Source organism: Tachypleus tridentatus, chromosome 4 (genome assembly GCF_004210375.1).
Source record: "Tachypleus tridentatus isolate NWPU-2018 chromosome 4, ASM421037v1, whole genome shotgun sequence".
NCBI lineage: Eukaryota > Metazoa > Arthropoda > Merostomata > Xiphosura > Limulidae > Tachypleus > Tachypleus tridentatus.
This window is the reverse complement of record NC_134828.1, coordinates 72,066,873-72,094,232: the sequence shown is the minus strand read 5'-3', so window position 1 is coordinate 72,094,232 and position 27,360 is coordinate 72,066,873. Positions and strand designations below refer to the sequence as shown.

The 27,360-nt window shown below is 31.4% G+C and overlaps 1 protein-coding gene across 8 annotated transcripts in view; it reads right to left on the bottom strand.

Moving 5' to 3' along the window:
- LOC143249413 (dmX-like protein 2) overlaps nt 1-27,360 on the bottom strand; it is a 141,598-nt gene that overhangs the window by 86,380 nt on the left and 27,858 nt on the right. For all 8 annotated transcript variants that reach the window (XR_013027774.1, XM_076499220.1, XM_076499222.1 and 5 more), the window contains 12 exons: nt 26,398-26,576; nt 21,169-21,378; nt 19,250-19,425; nt 17,806-17,918; nt 16,756-17,167; nt 15,182-15,525; nt 14,813-14,957; nt 14,384-14,527; nt 9,277-9,532; nt 8,509-8,663; nt 5,978-6,123; nt 432-544 (listed from right to left, as the gene is read on the bottom strand). Coding sequence is in view for 7 of the 8 variants with exons in the window: in XM_076499220.1 (XP_076355335.1) it covers nt 432-544; nt 5,978-6,123; nt 8,509-8,663; nt 9,277-9,532; nt 14,384-14,527; nt 14,813-14,957; nt 15,182-15,525; nt 16,756-17,167; nt 17,806-17,918; nt 19,250-19,425; nt 21,169-21,378; nt 26,398-26,576 (2,393 nt within the window). In the remaining variant the exon portion in view is untranslated. The remainder of the gene's footprint in view (nt 1-431; nt 545-5,977; nt 6,124-8,508; nt 8,664-9,276; nt 9,533-14,383; nt 14,528-14,812; nt 14,958-15,181; nt 15,526-16,755; nt 17,168-17,805; nt 17,919-19,249; nt 19,426-21,168; nt 21,379-26,397; nt 26,577-27,360) is intronic.

The following is a 27,360-nucleotide window of genomic DNA, read 5'->3' as shown; positions in this document are numbered from 1 at the left end:
AGATCATATATGTATGTATAATCATCTAATCAGGTCTAAAACTTGAAGCAAGATTTTAATGTTATCACTTAATTTTTCTTAACAGTCATTGTCAAATATTATCATCAGTTGTATTTATACATTATTCCAAACATACATAGTTACTTAACTTACAGAATTAAAATCACAGAAAACATTATATACATTTCTGATTGGATATACTTACAAGTAACAATAGTACAGGCAAGACAAAAAGTTACACAAGAGATTGTGTTCACTGATTTTAAAATTTAAAAAATAAAAAGTAATTTAAATTACACATCCATATATAAAACTGTTGAAGAATTACCACACTTTATTTACAAAAAAAATATTTGTATAAATAACAACAGAAATTAAAATAATCACTGAAAAACTTAAAGATGTTTAAGAGATGGTGATAGTTATTGTACCTGGAACCTGGATGGCACTTGATGTTTTATTCAACATCATTTCCCATTCTAACCAGGTGTACTTGAATGGCTCTGCTGAATTTCCAGTTTCTTTAGTTTCACATCTCCAAAATCTATAGTCAGAAATTTAATATACAAAAATTATTAAAAAGCACACAGTATCACACAAAATGAACAAATGCATTATTTTCTACAAAGATGGAGGTCCATTTTGTAAGCATCTTTATTATCACATATCATATTTGTTTTTATTACAAAAAAAATTACAACAGGAATTCACTTTAAAGAGAAAGAGGGCAAATCCAATTATATGAGGAAAATACAATAGCTTTATAACAATTTAAAGCTATTACATTTATTTTAACATGTCTGAATACCCAAATAGAAGTTTCATTACAGCATACACATATACTATTACACAGAACACAACGCAGTTTTAGTTATTTAAAAAACGAATCTGCATCACAACTAACATAGTTCAATATTACCTGAATGTGCATGAACAGTCACTTTTTACAAGAAGTATCTATAAAATGTGTAAAAAAAACAAACACCTACCTAAACAGAGAGAATATTATGGCAAAATACATGTCATCTCATTGGTTGGTGAAATTTCATAGCATGAGAACAAAAGATACTAAAACAGTATGCAGAAATCTTCCTCTGTAGTATACGGCACAAAAATAAAGGATACTTGGAAAGTAACATTTAACTAAATTTAAAATGCATTTCCAATAACAGCTAGCTAGTTTTGACCTCCAGGATTTCAGCTTTGTTCATCTAAAAACTGGATTTTTTCTTGTTTGCTCTGGTCTTTTATACCCCACTAAAATGCCCTTAACAAGATCCTCTCCACCCACATCAATGAACCCTCTATCCTCTAGCTGAAGTGGAGAAACTTTCTTCTCAACTTGGCTTGGAATGCTTAACTGAAGGAACAGAACTTATCCGGTCTGGAATTATGAACATTCATCCTAACTCCCAAAATGAGTGGGCAAAAGAAAATTCCATTTCTCCCCAGAATTATGGAGAGGATATTGAACTCTGCTCAACCAATAAACCAATAATGTGAGAGCTTTGCATTCAGAATTATCAGTAGTTAGTAGACCTCCTTTCATGAACAATATACTAAACTGACAGTGATCAAAAAGAAGGGCCATGCACCCCCAAACTTCATAGTTGTGTCAAATGTTAGCCATATTACTTGTAGTAGACTCCTGCATAGACTGGTGCTGCTTCACTCACAACTAGAAAACAAAATATCCAGGGACCCAGGTTCACTCTCTTCTCCAAAAGTGGAAGATGCTAACAATCACACTCTTGAGGAAAGCATCTATCCACAACCCCAATGCCTGGAAACAGGATGTGGTAAGGACTCCCTAGCTCCACTGGTAAAATCTGAGAGCAGTAATACATTTTGGGAAGTCCTGAAAAACAATTAGCTGTGAATTTCAGAAGTTTCACCTGTAAAGAAAGTTAAAATTAGTAAATATCAATTAATTTGTGATGCCACCTTGTCATAGAAACTGAAAATAAGTCTTGGGAAACTAAAGGATCTCAATGAAGATTGTCTTCTAGTCCCTTCAAAGAAGTTAACTGAAGCTACATAATACCAAGAGTCATAAAGATGAGAAAGAGCTGGCAAATAAATTGTTGAGAATGATTTACCCTATCCATATCTTTCACAGTCTCAATAAGAAAAGAACTATCAGGGTATAGCAGTACATATATGTAGTGATAAAGACTCCTGTGCACATGTAGTGCAAACAATTCAAATACCAGCAGCAACAAAAAATATACTTTGAGGGAAAGGTGATACATATTACCTGGAGCTAAATGCTTGAAAGACTATGGAGACAATGCATATAAAACCACCTTAATATGCCAGTTTGGTACTTGAAAAGACTGTTTGCTCTAAAACAAAAGCTGAGAATGCCAGATACCACAAAGAATTCAAAGACGTCCAATATTTACAAAAACTAAAAGTAGTTGATAAAGCTTCCTTATGTAAAGTAGCAGTATAAGGCAGACCTTTGTCAAAAACCTGGTCAAAAAGTGGAAAATGGTGAGCACTTTTTGGTGAAGAGAATTCAATCTCTTTGTGAGACACCATTGTTTGTAAGTGTGCCATTTCTGCTGATAAATAAGCAATGTGAGTCTAAGAATAGATTGAGAAAAATACGAGGCCACTTTAGACATTAAACCCCAATGTTGCAGAATGGACCATGTAACTTTCATGCCTGAAGTATGAGTTTGTGAATGTCTGGATATGGAAAATCAGATGAAGGTTGCCTCAACACAGATGGACAAAGAGGTAGTGACAGAATTGGACACTGTTAAAGATACTTGAGAAAAGTAAACCATGTTTAGCCTGGCCAAGTTGGAACTACCAGTAGTACCCACCAAGTTGTTGAGAGAATCATAGCTAGAACTCTTAGTAATACACAAAAAAAAAGAGGTGCAATCAGTCCAAACCTGTCTAAATGCGTCTACTGCCAAAGCCCGAGGATGAGGTACTGAGGGCCAATATGGCAGTAGCTGAGAGTTAAGGAGATGTAAATACATCAATCATACAAATCCCAGACTGAGAGCAAATTTTCCAGAAAATCTCACAATGGTACATATATTCAGTTGAGAGAATAATGCTGGGCCAAGAGGGGTGAATCTGCTATTAAATTCATCGCTTCTGGAACATGGCAAGCCAGGAGGCCAATATGATAAAATTCTATTGGTTTTAGATAATATACAATTACATGTGAGAGAGAACTATTAACAAATCATGAAAAAAAGATGTGACAGGTGAGTGTGGTAAAAGAGACTGATTTTCTATTCAGTAGCTGTGCAACCAAAGTTGAAGACTATAATAAATGTGGTTTAGACAAGCAATGATGATTTGATAGAGTAATATGTTTAATTTCATACTTTTTTGAGGAGTGTTAGATGAAATAGGGATATGTTAAAAAAGAAAAGAAAAGAGGTGTGTATGTTACACCATAGGAAATTCAGAATTTAAAATATTGCCTTGTAGAATTAAAAACTGAAAATTTAAATACTATTGAAATATGGATTATTAGTCAAGATTTTATGTTATTCTAATTAGTATAAAAAACAAAAAGTAGTTTAATAAAATATTGAAAGCAAGATACTAAAACTGTCATGTGCAGTAAAGGATACGCATGGCAATAAGAGTTAAACTATGCAATTCACTTCAAAATAGCAATTGTTATGCAAATTTTATTGTGTGTGTGTGTGTGTGTGTGTGTGTGTGTATATACATTATAACATTAAAGAATTAAAACAAAGAAATAAATGCTAAATACAAGTTTTTCTTCACATAGTCCCTTCTCTTGTCTTATTGCTGTTTATATTTTATTATGCCTAGCATACAACATGTAGAGTGGTTAACACATCAGAAACTCAAATTTGAGAAACAAACAAACTACAATATAAAATAACTTCCCATCTATTTGATTTGTTGAGATGTCAATGTATTTATCCAGCCTAGTATAGTAAGTTTTCCCACTAATCCGTTCTTTTGAAACCTCTTGATTAGTTATACCTGCTACTTCTTTGACTAAGTATTTACAACCAGGAGAAAGACCAGTTACCTGAGTGTAAATCAGAAAGTTATTTGTAAATATCTTGAAGAAGAAAGTCATAATTTTGCTGAAACTGCTAAAGTGTGAAGACTAATTTGTTGTTCTGAAAAGATAAGATTTTTTGAGTCATATATATAGTTGGTTTAAAAACAAAGATGAATTTCAGGGGTTTTGTGTACGCTAATATAGCAAGTTCATAATTATATTGTTTTCCAACATTTAAATTTAAAGCTTACAAAAATTAATATCTCTTTAACCTCCACTCAGAACAATAAATAAGGCTTGACAAGGCTTATCACACATGACACACAAGCACAAAATCTCATGACCCTACATCTACTGAAAAATCTTTGTTTTCAAAGTATTTTATTCTCATATGTTTTAATAAAAAAGACCTAGATTTTAATATTTGTAAATAAATAGTATTTATTGATTGATGAATAGGTGTGCTAAAATGCAAATAGGATTTTATAACCATGGGCACAAATAATATTTGTGTATGCCTACATGCTACACAACTAAATTTCAAACATCTCAGAAAGATGACCAATATTTAATCACTCATAATTTTAACTGGATTAGCTCTGAACCATATAAAAAGCATTTTCACAGACTGGAAGTAGAATTTTATTGCTCTGGGGAATTCTTATTGTAAACAATAAGATACATGAGCCAATACATTCCACACCATGTTCCCAGAGCAGGAGTCATGTTTTATTTCTTTAAAGATGTTTTGTTGCTCTTGTAATATGTTTCACAAACAGTCTAATGACACAAATGGTAATCTGTCTTATTTTCAGCAGATTTCTACTTCAGTCATTGATAATAAAATAAACACAGAAAATAAATGCAAAATGTTTAGCAGCTTGAACCCAAAAAAAATTACTTTGAAACTTTGTGACCAATAATGAGGAAAAAAAAAAGGGGGCACAGACATTCATTTTATTTCACATTTTATAACTTTTCAACATACTTATTTGATTCTTCACCCAGTAGAAAAATCATATATTGTTAGGATAGAGAGTAGTAACAGAAAATAGTTTTATTGGATAAAAAAGTTCTTATGTTTACTTACAAGATTTTGGAAGTTACCTAAATGAAACTTGAGATTTCTTCAAGATTAATAATAGTATTTTTAATCTTAATTTATGATTCATTTTGCATTAAAGTCAAAATAAGAGTTTGAAATGTTCACAGAGAAATTTAATAATATTTCATTTAAAAACTAATTTCTTTTTGTGTATACATGATATGTTTACTAAAAGTCTGCTATTGTTAGGATACATACATGCTGTATTAAGTTACATTATGGAAACTAACAATTGCAAAGTGATCACAAGGTTGATCAATTCAACTAACCCCTTGTTGAAAGAATAAATAAATGTATGTGGTATATGCAGTGGTAAAATTCTACTTACAGAACAGAAGTGTAAGTAAAAACTGACATTGTACAGAGTGTTACGTTTTGCTGTCACTATTAAAAATTAACTGTGAAAGAAAACAATATTGGCTTCAAAAGACAGAAGCACTATTCTAACTGCAATTCCAAAAATGAACCAGTATTGACTTTTGGTAAGAACCAGCAAAATTTGACACCTGGTTAAATGCACTTTAGCTTGATTGTAAAGTACATAAGCAGCAAGACCAAAATTATGTTCAAGACATTTAAATCAAGGTTTATTTATTACTTCGATTATTTTTATCATTTCAAAGTTAGTGCTTTTCTGTACTGTAACTAAGATATTCAAATATCTCTATGGAAAGTTAAATAAATAAAGCAATTAACATCACATTTTTATAGCTTTCATAAAGAAAGCAGCAGCCTAATGAGTTATAAAAGAAGTATTTGAAATGGGTATTTGATCAAAAGACAATCTACCTATTTGTAGCATTTAGATAATTCTGTAGTAGCTAAACAAAAAAAATCAAAATTTCAATACACAATACCTGACTTTGCCATCAGAACATGCAGTGGACACCAGGTAGGGAGCAAAACAGGCTGGATATATGTTTGAAGAACTCAGATGACCTACAGCTGGAGCAGCATGTACAATGTCAACATCTTCTGGCAAAGGAAGTACTTCAGTGCATACCTATGAAACAATGTTCCTGTTACACAAATTAAATCTTATTTTGAAAAATTAAACATTTTGAAATAATTTTCAAAAACACACAATTATTGCAGTCATTTTTCTTGATCTGCTCTCTTTACTTCCTTTCTTTATTTCTATTGCAACTCCTCATCTGACAAAACTTTGCATGAATATATCATGTAGCTGCACATCCTATTTTGGAGTTTGTCTTAATCCCAAGTCCTCACCTTTATTAGTCATATATCTGACTTAATCATTACCGTTTAAGATCACATTTTCTCTGTAATCACAATGATTTAGAGGTGACAGAAATTATTAACAGTGAAATATTCAACCCACTGTTAGCAATACGACAACATACCAAATAGTCTAAAAATCAACTTCACATGAGCACTTTCAGTTTTTGTATATTTCAGAATTTGAAATTCTGAGCATGAATTAAGGAAAAATTTGTGACTTGCCTAGAGTAAGTGTTCGGGGAACATGACATACTTGTGTGATGAACAAATTTTACCATATATTTGTGCAGTAGGTTCTTAAACTTTCAGGCATGAACAATCAAGTGAAAAGAGCTTTTGAATCCTACTCTTGAGGATGCAGATGACTTTGACAATAAATGATGAGATATAAAGTACTAATAGATGTTTACAATGCTATTGCTGTTCATATAACCACCCAGTAAACTGCCATTCTACAAACGTCTATACTTTGAATGTGAGACCCTATCATCAAAAACGATAAACTTTGTAAACTGTAGAAAGTAAAATTTGTACAATAGAATATATACTCTGAAACAGCCCCTTTAAATCAAAAGATAAGGAACCCATTCCAAAAGGATATGGGTCAAGGACAAGAAACCAAGTTAGAGGAAAACAACTGAAATTGGTGGCAAAAGCATTGATCACAGGGAAACATCAAGATGAAATAACAAATAATTAAGTGAGTAAAATTAGGTTTAAGAGAAACCAAATATTAGCCAGTCCCTAAAACATGATAAACCCTTAAGATTATTAAAGATCAAAGTTGTTGTTTTCAACTGAGCACTATGAGAATGTTGCCCCTCCCTTAATGAGATAGTACAGAATTGTGTAGTTGCCAAAGTGAATTGTGATTATCTTTATTAGAATGAAATATGAGCATGCTTTGAGAATTGTCCTCATCTTGATGTAGACATGCATCTCAAACTTGGCTGGAAACATCATGAATCTGATGTTTTTGTAACTGAGCTTCTCATGCATTGCGAAAAGGACTTGTGAACAATCAGACAATGTCAGCACTTCCTGTAAAACACTAAGTTGTGTGCTTCTTATAGGATTTGGAGGGATGCATGAGGTAAAGTACTTAAGACAGAAACTTCCATTATCATAAGACAGGTAAATGGAGTTTGGCCTGAAAATAAATGGCTTAGGGTCTCAAGATGAATGAAATATTGAAAAGATATTATTTTGACATCTTTTCAACCATAAAGATCTTCTAAATGTCCCATATGGTCTCTATGAAAGACAATACGAGTAAAACATTAATTAAAAAACAACCTAACAATACCAGCTTATTTCACATAACAATTAGTAGGAAAGTAATATGTTAATTGTAACAGTTAAATTACTAGTGGTTTATTTTCAGTAGAACAGGAAATGTAATGATATACAGTTATGATTAAGTTAGATTGAGACCTATATATGTAGGTATTTGCAGTTTGTTAAAACATTTTCTAACAGAGGACATATGACCACATGATGAATGCAACTGAAGTTACAAAATGTTAGAAATTTTAATGGGTGGTACTAGAAAAGCAAAGAAAGCAGGAAATAAGAGGAAGTTAACATTTAGATCTCAGCAAAAGAAATGGAAATTGTTGTAATAAGAGTTGTTTGAAAGTAACACAATTGAATAATTCTTCAATATTTTATAACTTAACTAGTTGAAAACACAATGGTCTACCCTTATATTAAGTTAATATGTATTTGTTCCAAATTTTACTCACAAATATCAGCTTTTTGAAAAAATTTTTATGAAAGTAAAATGCCTTATCACAGTTTATTAAAACAGATTTCTTCATATCAATTGTGAAAAAAATTCTCAAACCACATATGACTTCTGAATTTTTACATGAATCCACAACTCTCTTTATCAATAAAAATACATCACTGGGCTCAAATTAACAATAGTGACTAATGAGTCAATGAAAAGCTTAATAAGATACAGTTTAAAGTCTTACAAAGTGGCAGATATCCATCAAAATAAAGAAAAGTTGCTTGTGGTTAAACAATCCAAAAAGCTAAGATACATTTAATTCTATACCAACATGTTTAAGAACAAAAACAAAATTAGTCATTACTATCTAAGGTACATTAATACTTTATAAAGCTTAAAGTAGTTGCAAACCTTTTTTGTTGTAATTCTCAAAGGTTGTGCTTGAGGTGATGAAAAACTACTTCCACCTGTAGGCTCAGGAGTGTTACTCCTTGATGATTGGTTGGAATGATCACTATCCTGAACAAGGTCACTGTCAGGTACATATGTGAAGGTTTGTCCCCCACCTAAACAATAATATACAAATATATAAAACAAACTAATAATAAATTGAGATTATTTTATTTAAATGTGATTAAACCTGCATAAATAGTTACTTGTTCTCTTTTCAATTCAGTTTAATCTACAGCAGCACCACCCTCACAGGTATTTTCTGTTCAATGCAATCAGTGATGTCGAGAAACCCACTTGTTGAGAAATTTATATGCAAAAACAGCTTGTTTGGGTTGAGGAAATATTTTACATAGAAGAGCGAACAACGTTTCGACCTTCTTTGGTCATTGTCAGGTTCACAAAGAAAGAGGTAACTGACCGGAAGCTGACCACATGTTTGAAAGGGGTTGTGTAACTGTGTGTCGAAATGTAGAGGGCAGTATTAGATGTTTGAATATATAATTTTATTTATTTTATTATATTAATATATTATAAATAAATATATTATAAAATAAATAAAATTATATATTAATATATAAATATATTATAAAATAAGTATGAAAGTTACACTTAACGCTTATATGTACAAAACCCTGACTCCACCAGATTTACTGAAAAATATAACAATAAACGTCTCACATTAAGTATGCACATGAAAACATTTTATGACTCAGAAAAGGGACTCACCATCTTCAACAGATTGAGATGCAATTATTAGCTTCCACATGTGAAGAACTGATAAACCTTCATCATTTTTCTCTAAAACCACCAAATAAAATGGTTCTTCAAACACTGAGCTATGTTGTAAGTCAATAACTGCCTGAAGATTAGGCTCAACTAAACCCATTCCTTTTCCTTCCATTCCACTGGTGTATTTGGACATATGATCTCCTATAATTAACTGTTCCTGGAATACATGTAGCAGCTGTGTATTCTTCCAATCCTATTTAAAAAATAATTTAAGATGAATGTAGAAAAAGCTAGTAAAGCTTTACATGCATACCATCTATTAACATCTCAGAAAATATGTGAAGAAGATTTTTTTGGTCAACGAAAATTCATTTTGTAACTTAACAGATTGTTTTTCTTAACTATTTTAAGACAGAATAATTACCAGTGATTAAAAATTATAAGCTGTGTTGAATTTTATTTAACGAAGACTTCCCTTGTTCATTTGTAACAAACAACATCTAACGAAAAAGGAAGGGGTTAACATATGATTATGCAAATTGGTACAAGCCAATAATGTTAACAAACATATACAAATTATAACAGGCTTTGAAAACCTTCAAAATCATTCCTCTTTAATTACCACTTATGTGATATTTATTTTCATGAGATAATACAAGTCTACTATATGATGGAAGTCAAATGAATGTCATTCTAATAATTTCAAAACAGAACCCTAACAAAACATCAGGTTATTTCATAAGCATGTTATCCACAACATAAGTGAATAGTGTAAAAGGGGTAGTTAAATGTTACGAAATTGCTACCTTCATACTAATCAAGTCTTCATCTTAATTGGTGTATTCAACAAAGGACTTCAGAGCAACAGTAAAGAATACTAACATTTCCAACCACTCATTGATAGGCAAATAATCACAAACTCATTCAAAACATCTGCTTTGGATATGAACAGAACTCCTATGTGTGGTTCAAGTTTGTTTTCCATTCACTTATCAATGTAAACAATATTTTTCATTAAAAAGATAAATGTTTCAATTAGTATCATTCTTTTTCTATTAATATTTTGTTTTATACTTAATTAGGAAACACACTGGAGCATATATACTTAGTTCCATGAGCCAATTAGCACTGTGGATAAACTTTTGTTGTTCCATCTAAACATTAATGAGAACAGACATCAAAACCTTGCATAAAATATGAGCTTTTTTAACCTTTTGTAATGGGTAACAGGCCAAAGGCCATGATATTGTGTTTGTTGTTTTGCATTCAAAATTTGATTGAAGTACTACCTTATGAACTCTGATGTCAAATGGAATCAAATTGTAGATCATATTTCAAACGTTAATATCATGTACGAGTTAATTTCTGAATTTAAAATATCTATTAAAAGAACACTTCGAAATATAGACTTTAGTGAGTCACATGGTATGTTGAATGCAGCACTGTTTAAAATTAGATGTTTGTGATGTCAAAATACTAAGTCTACTACGGAAAATATTTTCTCAACACAAACGAGCCATTTTTGCATATATATATTTCTCTACAAGTGGGTTTTCTCGACATCACTGATTACTATGTCTATAGTTTTGTACAAATTAGGAACTCAACTTACTGCTATCAACAAGCTACAGTATAATTTAAGAACCTCATCTTTTGCTGAGATATGGCTTACATACTTAATCAAACACAGTGGCCCCATTCACTTCTTTCCATTTTTGGAAACAGTCCCTTATACACACTTACTTCAATGTATGATATGTGAATAACCAATCAACAGCTTAGTATGTCCCCAAAGTGGTTTTCCCTGACATTTTAATCTTTGATAAGGCTACAATGTTCTTTCAAACCAAGATTTCATTGAGGAAGGTTGTGTCTATAATCTGTTCAAAGTTCAATACATCTTAATTACTACGTTTAATAAACTATAGTGAAATTCTACTTTTTAATGTAGTTATTTATAATTTTTTTGGTTATTCAACTGTATATAAAACCTAAACAAATTTTGTTTGATATTCTCCATGTGCAAAATTTTAAAAGATTTATAAATCTATATCCAGCAGCAACAAAGTGAAAAAGTTGTAGCAAGAAGAGATAATTATTTGCTTTACTTCCTGGGTATATTCTTCTGTATTTAAGAAAAAAATGTTTAATTTATTTCTAAATACTAATAATCTGTATATATAATGCATAATCACTGAAATGTGACTATATTACAAAATACTAGTCCACTAAAACACAGCCAAGACAGGGACAACTGAAGGTCAGTTTAACATTACTGGATACATAACATGAGTGCATGTGCACCTCATCAATGCAAGTCATGTAATGTTAGCTAGGCACGATTGGAAGGTCAATATATTAAAAAAATAATAAATATATAGCATTATCAGACTTATGCTACTTAGACTAAGCATTTGTAGTATAAAATGTACTCATTCTATCATGAAATAAGCACAATTTATATTTATTTTCTAATTTTTTTATGGTAGAGGTTCATCAAGTGAGAGACCCCATATGGTTAAAGTATAGAAACTAATACAAAATAAAAGTCTTACTGAAATAAAACATTTGAAATGTATTTAGGAAGTTTTAGAGATTACACTGGTGATGCATCTTTCAAGTGTCTACCTTATCAATGGTAGGTTATGCCCCTACCACAGTCATAGTGTCTACCTTATCAACTGTCGATGGTAGGTTATGCCCCTACCACAGTCATAGTGTCTACCTTATCAACTGTCGATGGTAAGTTATGCCCCTACCACAGTCATAACAGGTAACGGAGAATCAGGGTTGTTCACCTAGCAAAGTATTAGATGCAAATCCTTTACATTCCATATATAATCAAAATCCCAATACAGTAATTATAGGAGATTTAAATAGAAAACATAACATTCAACTGTAGATGTACAAACCCAAATGACAAAATACTTTATAAATTTCTAGCCGAAACTAATATGATATTGTTAAATGATACAACACCGGCATATTTCGTACGCACATGGCACCAGTGAAATACTGGACTTATGCCTGTGTTCGTACAATATGAGTTGTAAACTTCTATGTTGGTCAGGATTTAGACAGTGACCACCTCCCAGTTTGGTGTATCTTCAATCTCACCTCCCCCCACTTGAACAAAATATCAACTCATCAACTAATAAAAGATATAATAATAACGAAAGTAGAAACAGCTATCAAAAACAAAGCTCCTGGAGATGATGGTATCCAAGCTATCCTCCTAAAACACAGCACTCAGAGATTATATGAGCACTTTACAGCTTTATTTAATCTATTATTATCAGCTGGATATATTCGTTTCTTGAAAGGAAGTAGTAATATTAATGTTCCAGAAAGAAGGAAAGCCAGCTAATAAACCAAACAACTACCACCCAATTAGCCTAACCAGCTGTATTGGCAAAATTTTAGAAAGAAAAATTAGTAATCGAGTATCTATATAAATCAGAAGTAAATTCAAAATTACCCAAAACTGAAAATGGATTTAGAAAATACAGACAAACTACAGATCACCTAATTAGACTAACAGAATCAATTACAGACAGCTTCAACAAAAACGAATACACTGTATCTTGCTTTCTCAACATTGAGAAAGCATTTGACACGGTATGGCATAATGGATTACACCATCGGTTAACGGAAATGGCTTCACCCCAGGGAATTATTTGCTGGCTATCCAACTTCCTGGGAAACAGAACGTGTAAAGTAGATGTGAATGGGGCCCACACAGGGTCCTTTTCACCCGAGGCAGGAGTCCCGCAGGGAGGGGTAGTTAGCCCTATAATATTTATCATGTATGTGAGTAATATGCAACTGTAAGACCTAAATTTAGGTTTTGTATCACAATTTACTGATGATGTAGCATTATGGAAAAGTGCCCCCACTCCGTCAATAGCAGCAACAAACCTCCAACAGTCCTAAATAATATAGAAGAATACTGCCAGAAATATATAATAAAAATTAATATTCCAAAAACCCAAGTAATATTATTCAGCAGATTAAATAAACTAAAAAACAATCCACCCAAGTTATACATGAATGGATCACTTTTACTGACTACTACTTCTGCAAAATTTCTAGGATTAAATTATGATACCAAATCAATGTGGATACAACATACAAACAATATCCTGATAAGAATCTGGAAAAGAGCAAATTATGCAAGAAGTCTTTCAGATAAAAATCAAGAAACATTACCTGATAATATAATAAAAATCTACAAAACATACATCAGACCTATAATAGAATACTCATCTCCTGTCTGGATAAACATAACACAAAAACAATTACAGAAACTACTAAGAATACAAAACGCAATTCTAGCTTCAGTCTATAAAGTACCACGTAGCACTTCATCCACAAGTATGCACACAGAGACAATACCTGAAGACTCTTGCATAATGCACTAAATTATTTTAATAAAAAATGTTATAAAAATGACTTAATGAGTGAACTTGACAGATACTATGTACATGATAAACATAGTCTTAAGTACCTCTCTCCTATAAATACATATTTAAGAAATATAAAACAAGCTGGCGTCCATGCACTAGATGCGTAAAACTAGTTTTATATGAATAAAAATAAAAGTATTTTTTTTCTTCTTTCTTTTATTTTATTATTAGTATTTCACCAATGAATATATATGAAAAAAAATATCCATAAAAGTGAACAAAAAACACAAGAAAACGAATAGAAATATTGAAAAAAAACAACTTTAAATAATTAAAAAATAAAAAGGGCAAATCAAGACTATGCATGGACATTGCCCTGAAAAGGGCCCAAGTACTGGGTAATACTCTGGCTCAAAGTCTACCCAATAACACACTCCAATGAGTAGACGACATGAAAGTTAGGGATGGAGGAAAAGGTCTTGTGCATCTGACCCTCCTGGGTATTAAAAAATTAACCAACCCAAATACCCACACAGAGGAAATGAAGCAAAGATTACACAAATTATATATAAACTCGTATATTATACTGAAGCTGTAACGAAAGGGTTAAAGAAAATGTAAAACAAAATTAGTATTCCACTGAAACACATGTGAAATATAAATCTTTACTAAGCCTGTTATCACATTACAAAACCTACATGAGTGGCATTGGCTATACAATCTAACTCAATGATACATCCTGGTCGGGAAGTTGACTGTAAGCTGATGATTTTGAAAGTTTCCTGCAGACTAATCTGTCTATATCCCAGACCTGAAGAGGTGCTACTGGACAAACTGAGATCCTGAAATACAAATACAATTAATTTATAAAATACCTATTACAGGTATATGCTTGTATTCTCCTAACTATGAAATTGTTTTCTTTTCTGTGACTTTTCTAAACATCACTAATATTAAAAGGTCATACATGTCATAATTAATTACAAGCAATGAATTAAATTTTAATTATTCTCTCATTTTCATGCTAATTTTTCAATTTCCTCTTATTGAAAACATAAACACAAGCTCTATGAAGGAGAATAAGTTATAAAATAAAAACATCAGTTTTGTGAAATATGTTTACTAACCGAGTTCCTGTACTTTCTTTTAGCAGATGAAACTTCAGCTAGTAAAGTCCTGGCATCAATAACAGCTTGATAAATCCTTAGTTGTTGACCATCAGAAGCCACAAAACATGCACTTGGAGAGTTTGATATGCTTCCCAAAGTTGTGCTAAAAAGTTTAATTGAATAATATAATCATATGCACATATCTTGATTACAAATAAAAGTATCAATTTAAATTAGCAAATATTTTCAGCAAATTACTTCCAGTTCGGTGATATACTTTAACTAATTTTATTCTAAAACAACAACAACAACAAAAACTTATTTTCCCTGTAACAATTAAGTAGGTGAATTGGTTATTTTCAAACTATTTCAGTTAGAGGCACCAACCTAGGAAGTAATGTTGGGACCCATGCTACATTAGCAAAAGCAGCAGTTTCAAGAGAATTTATTCTTGCTAGTTCTGTTACCCCTCCTGATTTAGAGAGAGGTCCAACAGGATCCACCTTCCATAGAATCAGTTCACTGCAAAAACCAATATGCGGGAGACCATTAGGAGGACAGCAACTTGGTGAGCTGGGAGTTACAGGAGCAGAGAGATTTCCTGATCCACTTCTACCCGGAAGATTGTGGTGAGAGGTTGTCAAAAGCAAAGGCAGGACAGGATGGCAGGTAATATCATTGATGCGAAAACGATGACCACAAACTCGTGCTGCATGTCCTATGCTCAAAACCTAGTAACAGTTGAAGGAAAAACAATGAATTAATTTTCATTTACCATCAGATATACTTTGCATATATTGTTTGAAAAACCATAAAAGCTATATATAACTTAAAAACAAGCCAAAACAAAAATAATAAAAAAATGCTGTACCAATCAAAAAGATCCTAGGATATAAGCTATAATGCAGTATTATAAAATGTACCCTAGATTTTGGAGGTGACTGCATAAGTAGGATACAGACTGTAGTACAGATACACCATTTAGATTTGCTGTTTTTAATGCAGTCCTTCCTTGTGATTGTGCTCATTTAACTTCAATAAAATGTACTCATTTTCACTAATATATAAATGCATACATTATTTTTTCAGCTTTAAATACAATAATTTGAAAACAACTCTAAAAACTGGTACCGGGTGGTTTGAAATGGGAGGTCAAATATTTCTCTATTAACAAAATATCTAATAATTTAACACATCTGAAGTTGCCTAGTTACTTAAGACAGTAAGCAGTTGCACATTCTAGTACCCAAACAGTGTCAAATAAAATGAATAAATACTGCTAGTATTCTCTAAAGTGCCATTACTATGTTAACAAGATTTAGCATATTATTACAGATTAAGAAAACTCAAGACTAAATTTAATTTTGTAATAACATTTGTATAAATTTACAATAGCAAAATTCACCTCAAATTCTAAGGAGCTGGAATTTGACATATACACTAAGTTCTTCACTTAAACCTGAAGTGGATTGTGATGCATATTACACTTTACTTAATGGTAATCTCAATTTGTTCATGATTAAGTAAGGGACAAATCTTTATTAAACAACTTATTTGGTGAGCCTGGATTTCTTCTGTCTGACTGAACACTAGAAGCTGATCATGTGAAGTGAATATGTACAACAGATTCACACCCAGCACAAACAAAAAATGTTGAATATTTAGGAGTAGATTTAATACAGCTGTAGTAGGGCTAATCTCACATGCACAAAATCTGCATATAATAAAAGTACATTTATGAAATATGTGCAACCAAATATATCAGAAGATGGTTTAAGAAATGAGTTTCAAGACCTTCAAATGTATGGAACGAGTCACTATTTTATATGTACATTTTCCCATATACTGCCAGATGACTTATAAAAAAAATCTACATTTTTACACAACTTTAATTATTTGAAATAAAAGAATAATGTTTCACTTGAAATCTACTGACATACAGTGAAGAAATAAAAACCAACTTGAGTAAATGCAGTGTTCTCTCCAAAAACAAGGTGCCAGAGGTTGAGACTGCCATTGTTGTGTTTGGACAACATACAAACAGTAGGTGTTGTTAAGTGAAATGCTGATTTTGGTTCTCGTTTGTTATGCTCCAATCCACCATCCATGTGTGTTTTGGTTGGTGATGATGCAGTTTTGTCTTCATATGTTTTTGATGGTGAATCTTGAATAATATGATCTTTGGTCTCTTTACTATAAAAGCCTTGCATAGCCACACGAAGATCCAGACCAGCACGTGGAGAGTAAAGGGTGAGATGGTGAGACATTGTAGCTGCATCACTCAAGGATATTGCATTTGGAATACGAGATGAAAAGCTAACTTGGGCCTGACGAAATGATCCCGGATCGTATTCATCCAGCCAATCAACTAACCTGCAACAGTAAATTTTAATACTTTTCACTGGACTTTAGAAAATGATCAATGATTAATAAGATTCACCTAGGTTAGCAGATAGCCAGAAAGAATAAAATATGCTTTTTTTATATCATCCTGATAAAAAAGATCCAGCACCAAGATTTATCTAGGTATTCTTCTAGCCAGTAAGAATAAAACAGTTGCTTCTTTCTAAAGGTTAAAAGCATTGTGGCATAATGCAAATATAAAGAAATAAACAAGAAGCAGAAATTGTTCCTATTTATAATTCTCTTGTAACTATTTATCAAAATTCAACACTATAAAGAGTACATTAACTAACTTAATATTTTACAAAAAAAAGTTAAATACCATAAACTATCACAATGGTATGTGAAGTTTTTTTCACTGTACTTTATGTCAGTAAAAGTGGTCAAAGTAAAATATTCATACATTCAAGAAAGTAGCTTTGTACTAAAATGTAAAACAATCATTCTCTAAGTACATTGTTGAAATAATCTAAAAATGCTTAAATTGACAGTGAATTTTCTTATCACCAAACTATAATATTCTTCCACCACCTACAGGTGGCATATTAAGAAAATCAAGAAAATTAAACTGGTATCCCTTAAGAGTTTAAAACCATATGCTGCCTTACCAAACAAGAAAGCTTCCATCTACCGGGTGGATGCTGAATAATAGGTCAGGTCCTTGATGCCATTCTCTTAACAATGACTCAATTTTTCTGTCCAATGCATCACCCAGAGGACTCTGTGGAAAAAGGAAAAAACAATTTTATCACTGTATACAATAAAAACCATTAAAATAAGTTTGTTCAGAATTACAAGTTGTTACAGCAATTTTCTTAAATGACATTTTCAAATCATTTACAGAAAACATCTATTTCAAACACATAATAATCTTAAAATCTAAAAATTAATGTTTTTAACAATTTCATGTCAATATTATTCTAAACCTCAGTTTCAATTCTTAAATATTTTCACTATGGATATAAACAGAAAATGTATGACTTCTAGTTTATGAATACTTACATGTCATTATATACAAGTATATATTTCTATAGAAGACAGGACTTCTAAATTTGTCTCTGAAGTATTTGTTTTGAAGTGTAAAAAAATATGATTTTATGATAATATATGTATTAGTTTCTTTTCCAGGCTTTGTTAATACTAGCCTAATAAATATAGAAAGTATTTGTACAGGATCTAGTAACTCACTAACTCATTGTCTAAACCTATTGAGATATGGAAAGTGCTAAATATGTTACAGCAGCATTTAGAAAGCATACTTCATTTATGAAATCTGGTTTCGGTATATTATTTCAATGAATCTTCCATTTTAAATTACCATTTTTTAACAATCACGATAGTAAACTTTTTGACAAGTACACAAAATTATTTTCTAATTATAAATCATGTAACTGGTATGCAATAATGCTCGATGCTTGTTAAAAGGAAAATTTTAAGAAATCTTTCAGGATTATAAAAATATTAAAGAAAATGTGACAATAAAATTATTTATGTGAAAAACTTCAGTTTATAGTCAAACACAAGGGTATATTTATAATTTCAAAAACAAATAACATTTTATAAGTTGATAGACACAACTTGGGTATTTCATATATCAATTATAGAATCAGATAACAAATACAATTAACAACCATCCCTCACTTACTCTAAATCAAAAACCAAAATTTGTGAGAGTTTTCCAAAACTGAAGAACTTAAATGTAATTTATTTGAATGGTTCATGGAAAAAACTTGTTTCTTGAATGAAATATTCTGTTTTAACTTTTTGCTTCAGAAATGTAAAAAAAATCTTCAAATTAACTTTGTTTCTTATTCTTTCAATGCAAATAAACCATGAACTTCTAAGAAACATTTCAAAATTTAAAAAAAAGCACATTCACAATTTAAGGTTCAAAACAATTAGTAAGGTAAAACAATTTTTTTTTGTATCAGTTCTCACAAAAGTAATAAACATTTCTATTGCACTGCCTTTTCTTAATACCTGCCAGTTAAATATTCTAATAGCTATGTACCACCTTGTGCATATAAAATTCAACATATATTTTGATTTCACCTGTAATGATGTGTTTGATAATTCCGTAGCTAGGGATGCTGATGAAGGTACAGTCGAAAAACTTTGTCTACTAGTTGTGTCTTCATTCAAATCCTCATAAGAAAAAGACTTCTGTTGTTTTCCATAAAGCTTAGATTTTTTTGATTTGGTTGTTTTAACTGAAGTCTTCTTAACACCTAAATGATGAAAAAAGAAAATATTCAGCACCTTAAAAGTCTGAAGTTTTATAGATCAATATGCAAACCAACCTCAAGAAAAAATTAAAATGTACTATTCTTTTAATTATGCTTAGAAACTAATATTTCTTAATATTTTTTAAACTATGAAGAGAGAAATTATGCCCATTTAACTCTTAAATAACAATTCACAACATGACTTTTAAAATTAATATTACATATGTTTTGAATATATACAGTGGTGCACAAGTTACTTTATAGTTAATGTAGTTGGTATTACACAGTTATACTAAAGTAAGTATTATAAAGCAAATCTAATTTCTGTTTGCTTCAAGTAAAGCATTATAAATTAAATAATGTTCTAAGCAAATCAAATGTTTACTCACTCTTCCCCAACCTGTAGATCCTTACTTACAAACTTATAACATATACTCAGTGAACCAACCAATTACTGTAGGTTTTTTACAGATGCACAAAATATAGCAAAATTTTTAATTAGTTCAAGGTGTGTAGCATTAACATGTGTGTTCATATCTAGTAATTTACTGAACCATAAAAACCCAATGCTCATATATCAAGCTGAATAAAAATTTGTATTCTTAGGAACTGCAAACACATGAATATAACCTTTAAAACCTGAACCTCATCAACACAGTTTTAAACTTGGCTTGCCCAGTAAAGAGGCTTTTTATCTCTGCAGTTATTCTGGAAAGTTGTAGAGCTGTTTTTATTCCACTTACCTAATTTTATGTTCTAATAATACTGTTAATCCAATTACTTAAATTTATATTCCAATAATATTGTTAATCCAATTACCTAATCTTATGCTCAAATAATATCAAATACTGCTTATCACAGCTTTCTCTCTCCTAAAAAAATGCAGTTATAAATTCATGAAAATATTCAACCTTACATACAACTTAGTTTGTTTTGAACACTATGCATTTGAGCGATTTCCACTTATCTGTTCTTTCACACCCATGACTGTTAGCTATTACCATACGAAACCTTGCTTAAGTAATGGGAAGTACACATACAGCAAGAAACAGGTTAGGGAAATACATTTTTTCAGTGACTAGTTTAGCACTCTTTCAAAACAACGAATACATTAATTTCCCAGTATTTTCCAAATGATACTCAAATGTTGAAAGTTTTCTGTACATTTAATATATTAAAAAAACAACAACAATGTAATATATGAGGTGTAAAATATTCATTCCTGTACAAAAATAATAAACTTAAAAAACTCAAAGCACAAGCCCATAACAAAATGAGGTGTGCCAAGATGTTTGAGCATGAACAAATACCAAAATTAAGCACTAAAAACTGGACTTACCAGATTCTTAGCGGCATATACCCACAGTTAAGAAATAAGCACTGATTAAATATGTACCAATCTGAAAAATATTTAATGGTGATTGTTTTCATCTTCTCTTTTTTAAATATGGTAAAGATAATACAAATTAGGCTTCATTTCCTGGAAACTTTCTGCACCTATCTCCAAAAACCTATAAGAAGTTTTTTTTCAATTAATTTTATATATACAAACACCAAAATAAACAAATGGACTGACAGATAAACTTAAAAAGTATATACCAAGCATATGAAATTCAGTAAAATAAGTAGAAAATTGAGCCTCAGCAAACTACTGCAAGGGGTATAGGTTTTTCATTTTACTTTGCATGATTGATAAACATATAACTAGACCAATAATGATTAACAAAATATCTACATGAATTATACCTGTCTCTGCTTGTACATCCTGATCATCGCTGTTTCCCTGTTCACTGTCACTCTCATGTCCTTCTGTCTGCAACACTTTCTGGCTGACCTCCTGTAGCAAATGTTCAGCTGCTTGAGTGAAAGTCAACTCTTTGTTGTTTATCCAATGGAGAACAAAATTTGGTTCTCGTAAGCCACTTCCTCCACTCATACTAGGCACAAGTGGAATATCTAAAAATAAATTAGACATTTTATACTTGAAACGTAGCCAATAAACATGAAGTTTTACAATACATAACAAGTACATCAGTCACTTAAAAGACAATGTTTGCTTTATGGCAATGCATTTATAACGGAAATAGCCAATCAAAAAGATTGAATTAAGATTTTTTTAAACTTCAAAAGGAAAAATATTAAATAAAATGTTTCTTCAGTATCTCATTTATAGTTTCACAATACCTGTAAACTAACAAAACTCATCTACTTTTGAAATGTACAACTATTTGTTTTCATGAATAAAGGTTACTACTTATTTATTTTACTATAAACAGATTTTTTTTCAATTTTGAATTAAAGGCTAAGCAGTCCTGACTAAAATGTCATGAACTGTTTAACATGTTTTACTTCTTTTAAGTAAGTTTTAATTATTTTTCTAATGTACAGTTACTGTAAAAGGTTAAAATATTTCAGTTATAAACATCAGAAACAAGTATTTTAAAATTAAGAAAATACCTCTATGTAAAAAAAATCTATGAATTAAGTTTAAACTAATTAAACTTTCCTTTGAAATGCTGAAAGTCTTACCTTTTTGAGTTCAAACATATGCTGTCAACAAAACATGCAACTAAATGTTTGTCAATTTTCTTGATTGTTGCACAGGACATCACTTACCCTTTATTCTCTTCTCTCTGCCATTTTCCATTACTTATTATGCAAACATTATGGGATCTTACATAAGCTCTGCTTTCCTACCATAGCTTACATTTGTTGACAGTGATGCTGTTCACTTTGCTGTTACATTCGTTCTCATGCAGCAGCTTCCACAATTATAAAAATTTCTATACCTTTACTGGAGGTCTTAAGACCACAGTTTTGGTTCAACATACAATGTACAAATGTAAATTTGTAACACTGGGAGTTCAATGTATTCATGTCAATGAATACTACTATTCCTTGTTGGTACAGCAGTTGTGTGGATGCTTAATTTCCACAACACTTAACATCTGTGTTTTTGATGAATGTTAATTTTTTTCTTTCAAAGTCTCAAAAGCTGTTTTTGTTTGCTGCAGTGTCAACCCTAATGCCAATAAAACTTCTGCTGATTTCTTTTTTTCTTGGGTATGTTCTCTATTTTCAATACTGAAATTGTCAGTTATAGTTGAGTCATACAAGCTAATTTCTACTTTAGAGTTGCAAGTATTTTTCAAAACTAATTCTGTATTCACATTATCTTCTCTTTCAAGTTTCTGAAGCTCAATTTGGTTGAGAGATAGGGAGGAGAGCTTTCACTTGGTTTTTTAATTTAACCCATCATCAGTTTTATGCCTTGAATGCTATTATTTGGTTTGTTTTGAACCACTATTCCCCTGCAACATTATCAGTTATTCTAATTCTTCTGATTAAGTCAGGATCACATATCTACTTTATTCTATTAACTATGGGTCTCACTGCTTTTTTTTTTTATTACCACATAGTCTTATGTTCCTTTGATATTTCTACCCACTAAACTATGCTGCTAGGTACTCATCTCTTTGAAAAACACACCTGCTTTGTTTTTGTCTTTGTAGGTGTTTCACTGAGTTGTTTCATGTTCAAGGAAGTATACCAGCAAGAGTTTATTTGTTTCTTGTACATCATTTCACTTCTGCCTATTATTTACTTCTATAGTCCTGTGTCTAATGTTCTTCATTGCTTATTAAATTCACTCATGCTTTTCATTTAACCTGGCAGTGATGTAAGGAAGGTAGGTCTTTATAACTGACACACTGATTCTCTGTTCTAAATAACTCTTCTGATGACCTATGGTGATCATCTCAGGTTTTGTTTATCTATGGACCTTTCACTTCCTGTTTCTTTAATTCATCAGAGTGTCAACTTCAATTTTATATTAATCATCTGATTTTAACATTTTTACCATTTACTTGATTTTGGATCTGAAATTTTCAAACCTTTTCTACAACAATGAAATACTGATGTTGTATGTCATGATCTCTCAAGGTTTTTGACAAAGACACAACAAAATTGAAGACTAGTCTTAATTCTTTTCAGCCTCATTTGACAACCAGACATTCCTCCTTCCTAGGTGGAATCTTTCATCACGTTTTTTGAATAATGAATAAAAATTTCAAATTATCCTTATTTGCACATCCTGCTTCAACAATCTTCATTTTTCACATGATGGAATGGGTTATTAATTCATGGGCCTCTTCTTTCACTTTGGTTTAGTTATTCTATGTCATCACACACACACACACACACACACACACACACAGAGAGAGAGTATCAACTATCTATAATCATTACATAGATGACAGAATTCTTGCTCTTCTGAAGAAAATTCTTATTACAGTTTCTAAACTCTTTTTTTTGGCTACATTCGTACCATGTCTTTCTTTAGGCTTGTATTTTGTCATTTATACCAACAGTTCAGCCATCCTAAATTATATGCATTCAGGACAGAAATTTTCAGTTTGGTATCTAGCTTCTCTCTAGCAGAGAATGCTTTGAGCTCATCTTGAGGGAATATTGTTTTATCTATGTATAATCTCTTTCTTCATCTTCCATTTTGGATAATGGCCAAGATCAGTTGGTTAAACTATCCAGTTCTTCTTACTGTCACATATTAGTCATGGAAACCTTGGTAGAGCAGGCTCTCAGCTACATATTCTATTCCATCACTTTGGTACACCTTCCACAATGAAATTGGTTATCAACAGTTTCAAGGCTGGCTGTTATATGCTGTCCTTTGTTAAGTGAGCTGGATTCTCTTCTTTACTAGCTCAAATGTTAAATTTCTTGCAGATGTTCCTTCTTGACATTGTACTCTGTTGTTCACATTTTCTTTTTCAGCTTCTTTTCGAAGGTTTTTAATTACATCTCCCATGAGTACCTAGACATTACCCTCAGTGGGTAAGAAGGAAGTGACAACTTGGTCAAGTTCTTTTTGAACCTTTCACAACTTGTTCACTATCATGTTTTTACTGAAGCCATATTTTATTATTTGCTACAGGTAGGAGATATTCAGACATTTTCCCTATTTGCACTTCTCATCTTTTTCAAGATAGTTCTGTACTTATATCCTAATAGTCTTCTGACTAGAAACATGGGCTACAAGAGGTGATCAGCACTGTTTTGTTTCTTCTATTGTGTTACCTACTTTGAATGATTCTGATTCACTATCTCATGAATAATTTTCCTCTTCGGTTAGTGATGTATATTCTAATGTCTGCAAAAATAAATTTTCAAGGAATCAGAACTGGTTATTTATACCTTAGGATGGTTCTTGTTCCATGAATTTTGCTTCATCCACATTATCAAAGTGGTTTGTGTAACTGATATATCTTGTTTATCATGATATTCCCTATCACATTAAGCATGGATTTCAGGTCGCACCTTACCAGATTCCCATTTGACTATGCTTAAAGGATACTGATTTCTGTGCTTTTTAGTGAGCATTTTAAATGTAGGTATGGAGACATCCTGTATCACATCACTGTATCTTCAGTTTCAGGATTGTTTTCACCACCTATGGTTACTCTCCAGTTTCAGTGATATCTTTCTCTTAGGAGTTACTTTTACATTTAACATCAAATGATAATTTACAGAGTGTATGAGGCTGTGAATAATTTTAAATTAAAATTCAACACAAAATGAGAAAGACAACATAATCAAATATAGTCTCTTCTTACATAAAAAAAACTTTTTACATAATTTCATCCAGTCATGACTCTTGAATAGTATCTAACCTCTGCATTTGCTTCAGGCAATCCAATTATTTACATCTTGCTAAACCTCTACCCTCTATGCAGGAGTTTCATGAAAGAGTTTTGTCCTTTGGAAATGGACATACTATCACCTTGGGACAGATAATGCTTTTATGGGTAATTTTTCCATGTACATCCTTGCGTAGCACAAAGAATATCAGAAATGGAAGTGATTATCATCACCAGGTGTCTCAGCATCAACCAGAATATGAATCATCCATGTTTTTATTCTTACTTCATAACATTTCGATGTTCTTACTGCAGTGCCCCCACATTACTGAACCCATCCTTGGAGACTGCGTGGGTCTATCTTTGGCCTCCCCAAGAGCCACTAATATGGTCAGTTGTATGAATCAGTTATTTCCGATATTGGTGAAGGCGGCTACTATTTCAGAAACATGCCCTTCCATACTGCATGTCTGAGCTGCTACCCCAAGTTTTCTAGAGAATACAGTATTCCTCCTATCTATTCATGCCATCATTTGCATCCCATTATTAACTCCACAGGTTCAATACACTGTTACCACTCACAAAACTAAACTCCTTTGTCTATATTAAATTGTATTATGGGATACCCTGCTGAAAAAAATGTCCTTTCCATGTGTCCTTTAGATTCAGTCTTTATCTTTTATATAAGGTCAGTTTGTTTCACTCATTGTGACATTTTCTGGTTCTAGATTTTACTCCATATCTGCTTGGCTTTATATTTCTTGGATCTTGATTATCTTATTCCTATCTACAGCTTGTAGTTTTATAGTTTTGGTTTCTTTCCATGTCCTTTGGCTCTCACTTCCTTTATAATGAGGGTATTCTGGTTTTCATTACTTCAGAGGGTAAGTCTACCCCATTTATATTTCATATTTTTAAAATTAAAATGAATTTCAAATGTAAACTTAACTCTGAAATACCTTCCCTCCCACAATTAAACTTTCATTATGACTGCAACTTTCAATAACAACTAAATGATAGTGGGAAATCACAACTAAAGTAAGATTCCCTGATACTTGCACAATAAGTTACACAGAAAGTGGGTGAGTGGAAAATGCGAGTAAGACTCGTGCTCTGTGATGCTTAAAGAACATTTGGAATTTTTATTTTTAATCTTATTTCTTTCAGGTAGTGTAAGTTCAATTTCAACAAGATAAAATTTTCAGTATTTTACAAGTTACTATATTTTCGAAAAATTTTAAAACTTTAAAAATGAAAATGTATAATTTTTTTTGATAGAAAGATCTGTACTTTTTAAACTTTGATACATATCCTTTACCAGTTTCTGCATTAATACTAGCAGCAAGATGAAAATGAAGACCAGGAGCTATCCCAGACCCATGAAAACCAAAACTGTGAAAGTCATGCACACTGTAGGTGCTGGGTAATGTTGGAATGGTTTCATGAGGATCTTCTGTTAACTGTGAAGCTTGTCGTCTCTTATAGTGGTTGAAAGACCTGTCCAGAATAGATATAACTCAGTAAAAAATCTATTAGCCAGTAAGAAAGCATTTTACCACTTTTTTCAGGTACAATATCTATAAAATGCAATTGAGATGAATTGAGTTTAAAATACAAATTATTTTTCTATATAATTCATTCCTTATAAAATAAACTTCATGAAATTGTAATAAAGGGCACCTTATTTCAAATTAAGTTAAATACTATTATTTATATGAAGTAAGTTTATAACTAATTTCAAATATTTTATTAAACACTCAATTTTATGTATTAACACAAATCCAGATTTTACGGATATAAATATTTTTTTTAAAATCAAAATCTAGGTTTGTGGCTTACAGTGCAAAGTCTTGAGCCACTACAGCAGAGCGCCATTAAGCTGCAGACCAGTAAACCACGAAATCGCTTAAGCCGCTGTAGCAAGTCTTGTGAGAGATGTGAGCGAGGATTACCGTGGCTCACCGCTAATTTAAGAACATGTAAAAATGCAGCTTACAAATTTAATCCTGGCTTTATAACTTCAAGGGGATATTTAAAAAGGATTTGCTTTAATTTGGGAAATAAATAAAATATATTACAATAGAAATCAACCGTTAATCTACCTTATCCGCTCTCTATGTCAGCTTTATGGAGGCCACCATTGTTACCGAATCACACCTCTACATACATTAAAGTTAATCCGTGAAAAAAGTGATCAATAATTAAAGTATAATTTTTAATTCGATAATCCGATATTTTTATGGAATTGTATAAATATTGCCCACAAACCCAATAGAAATCA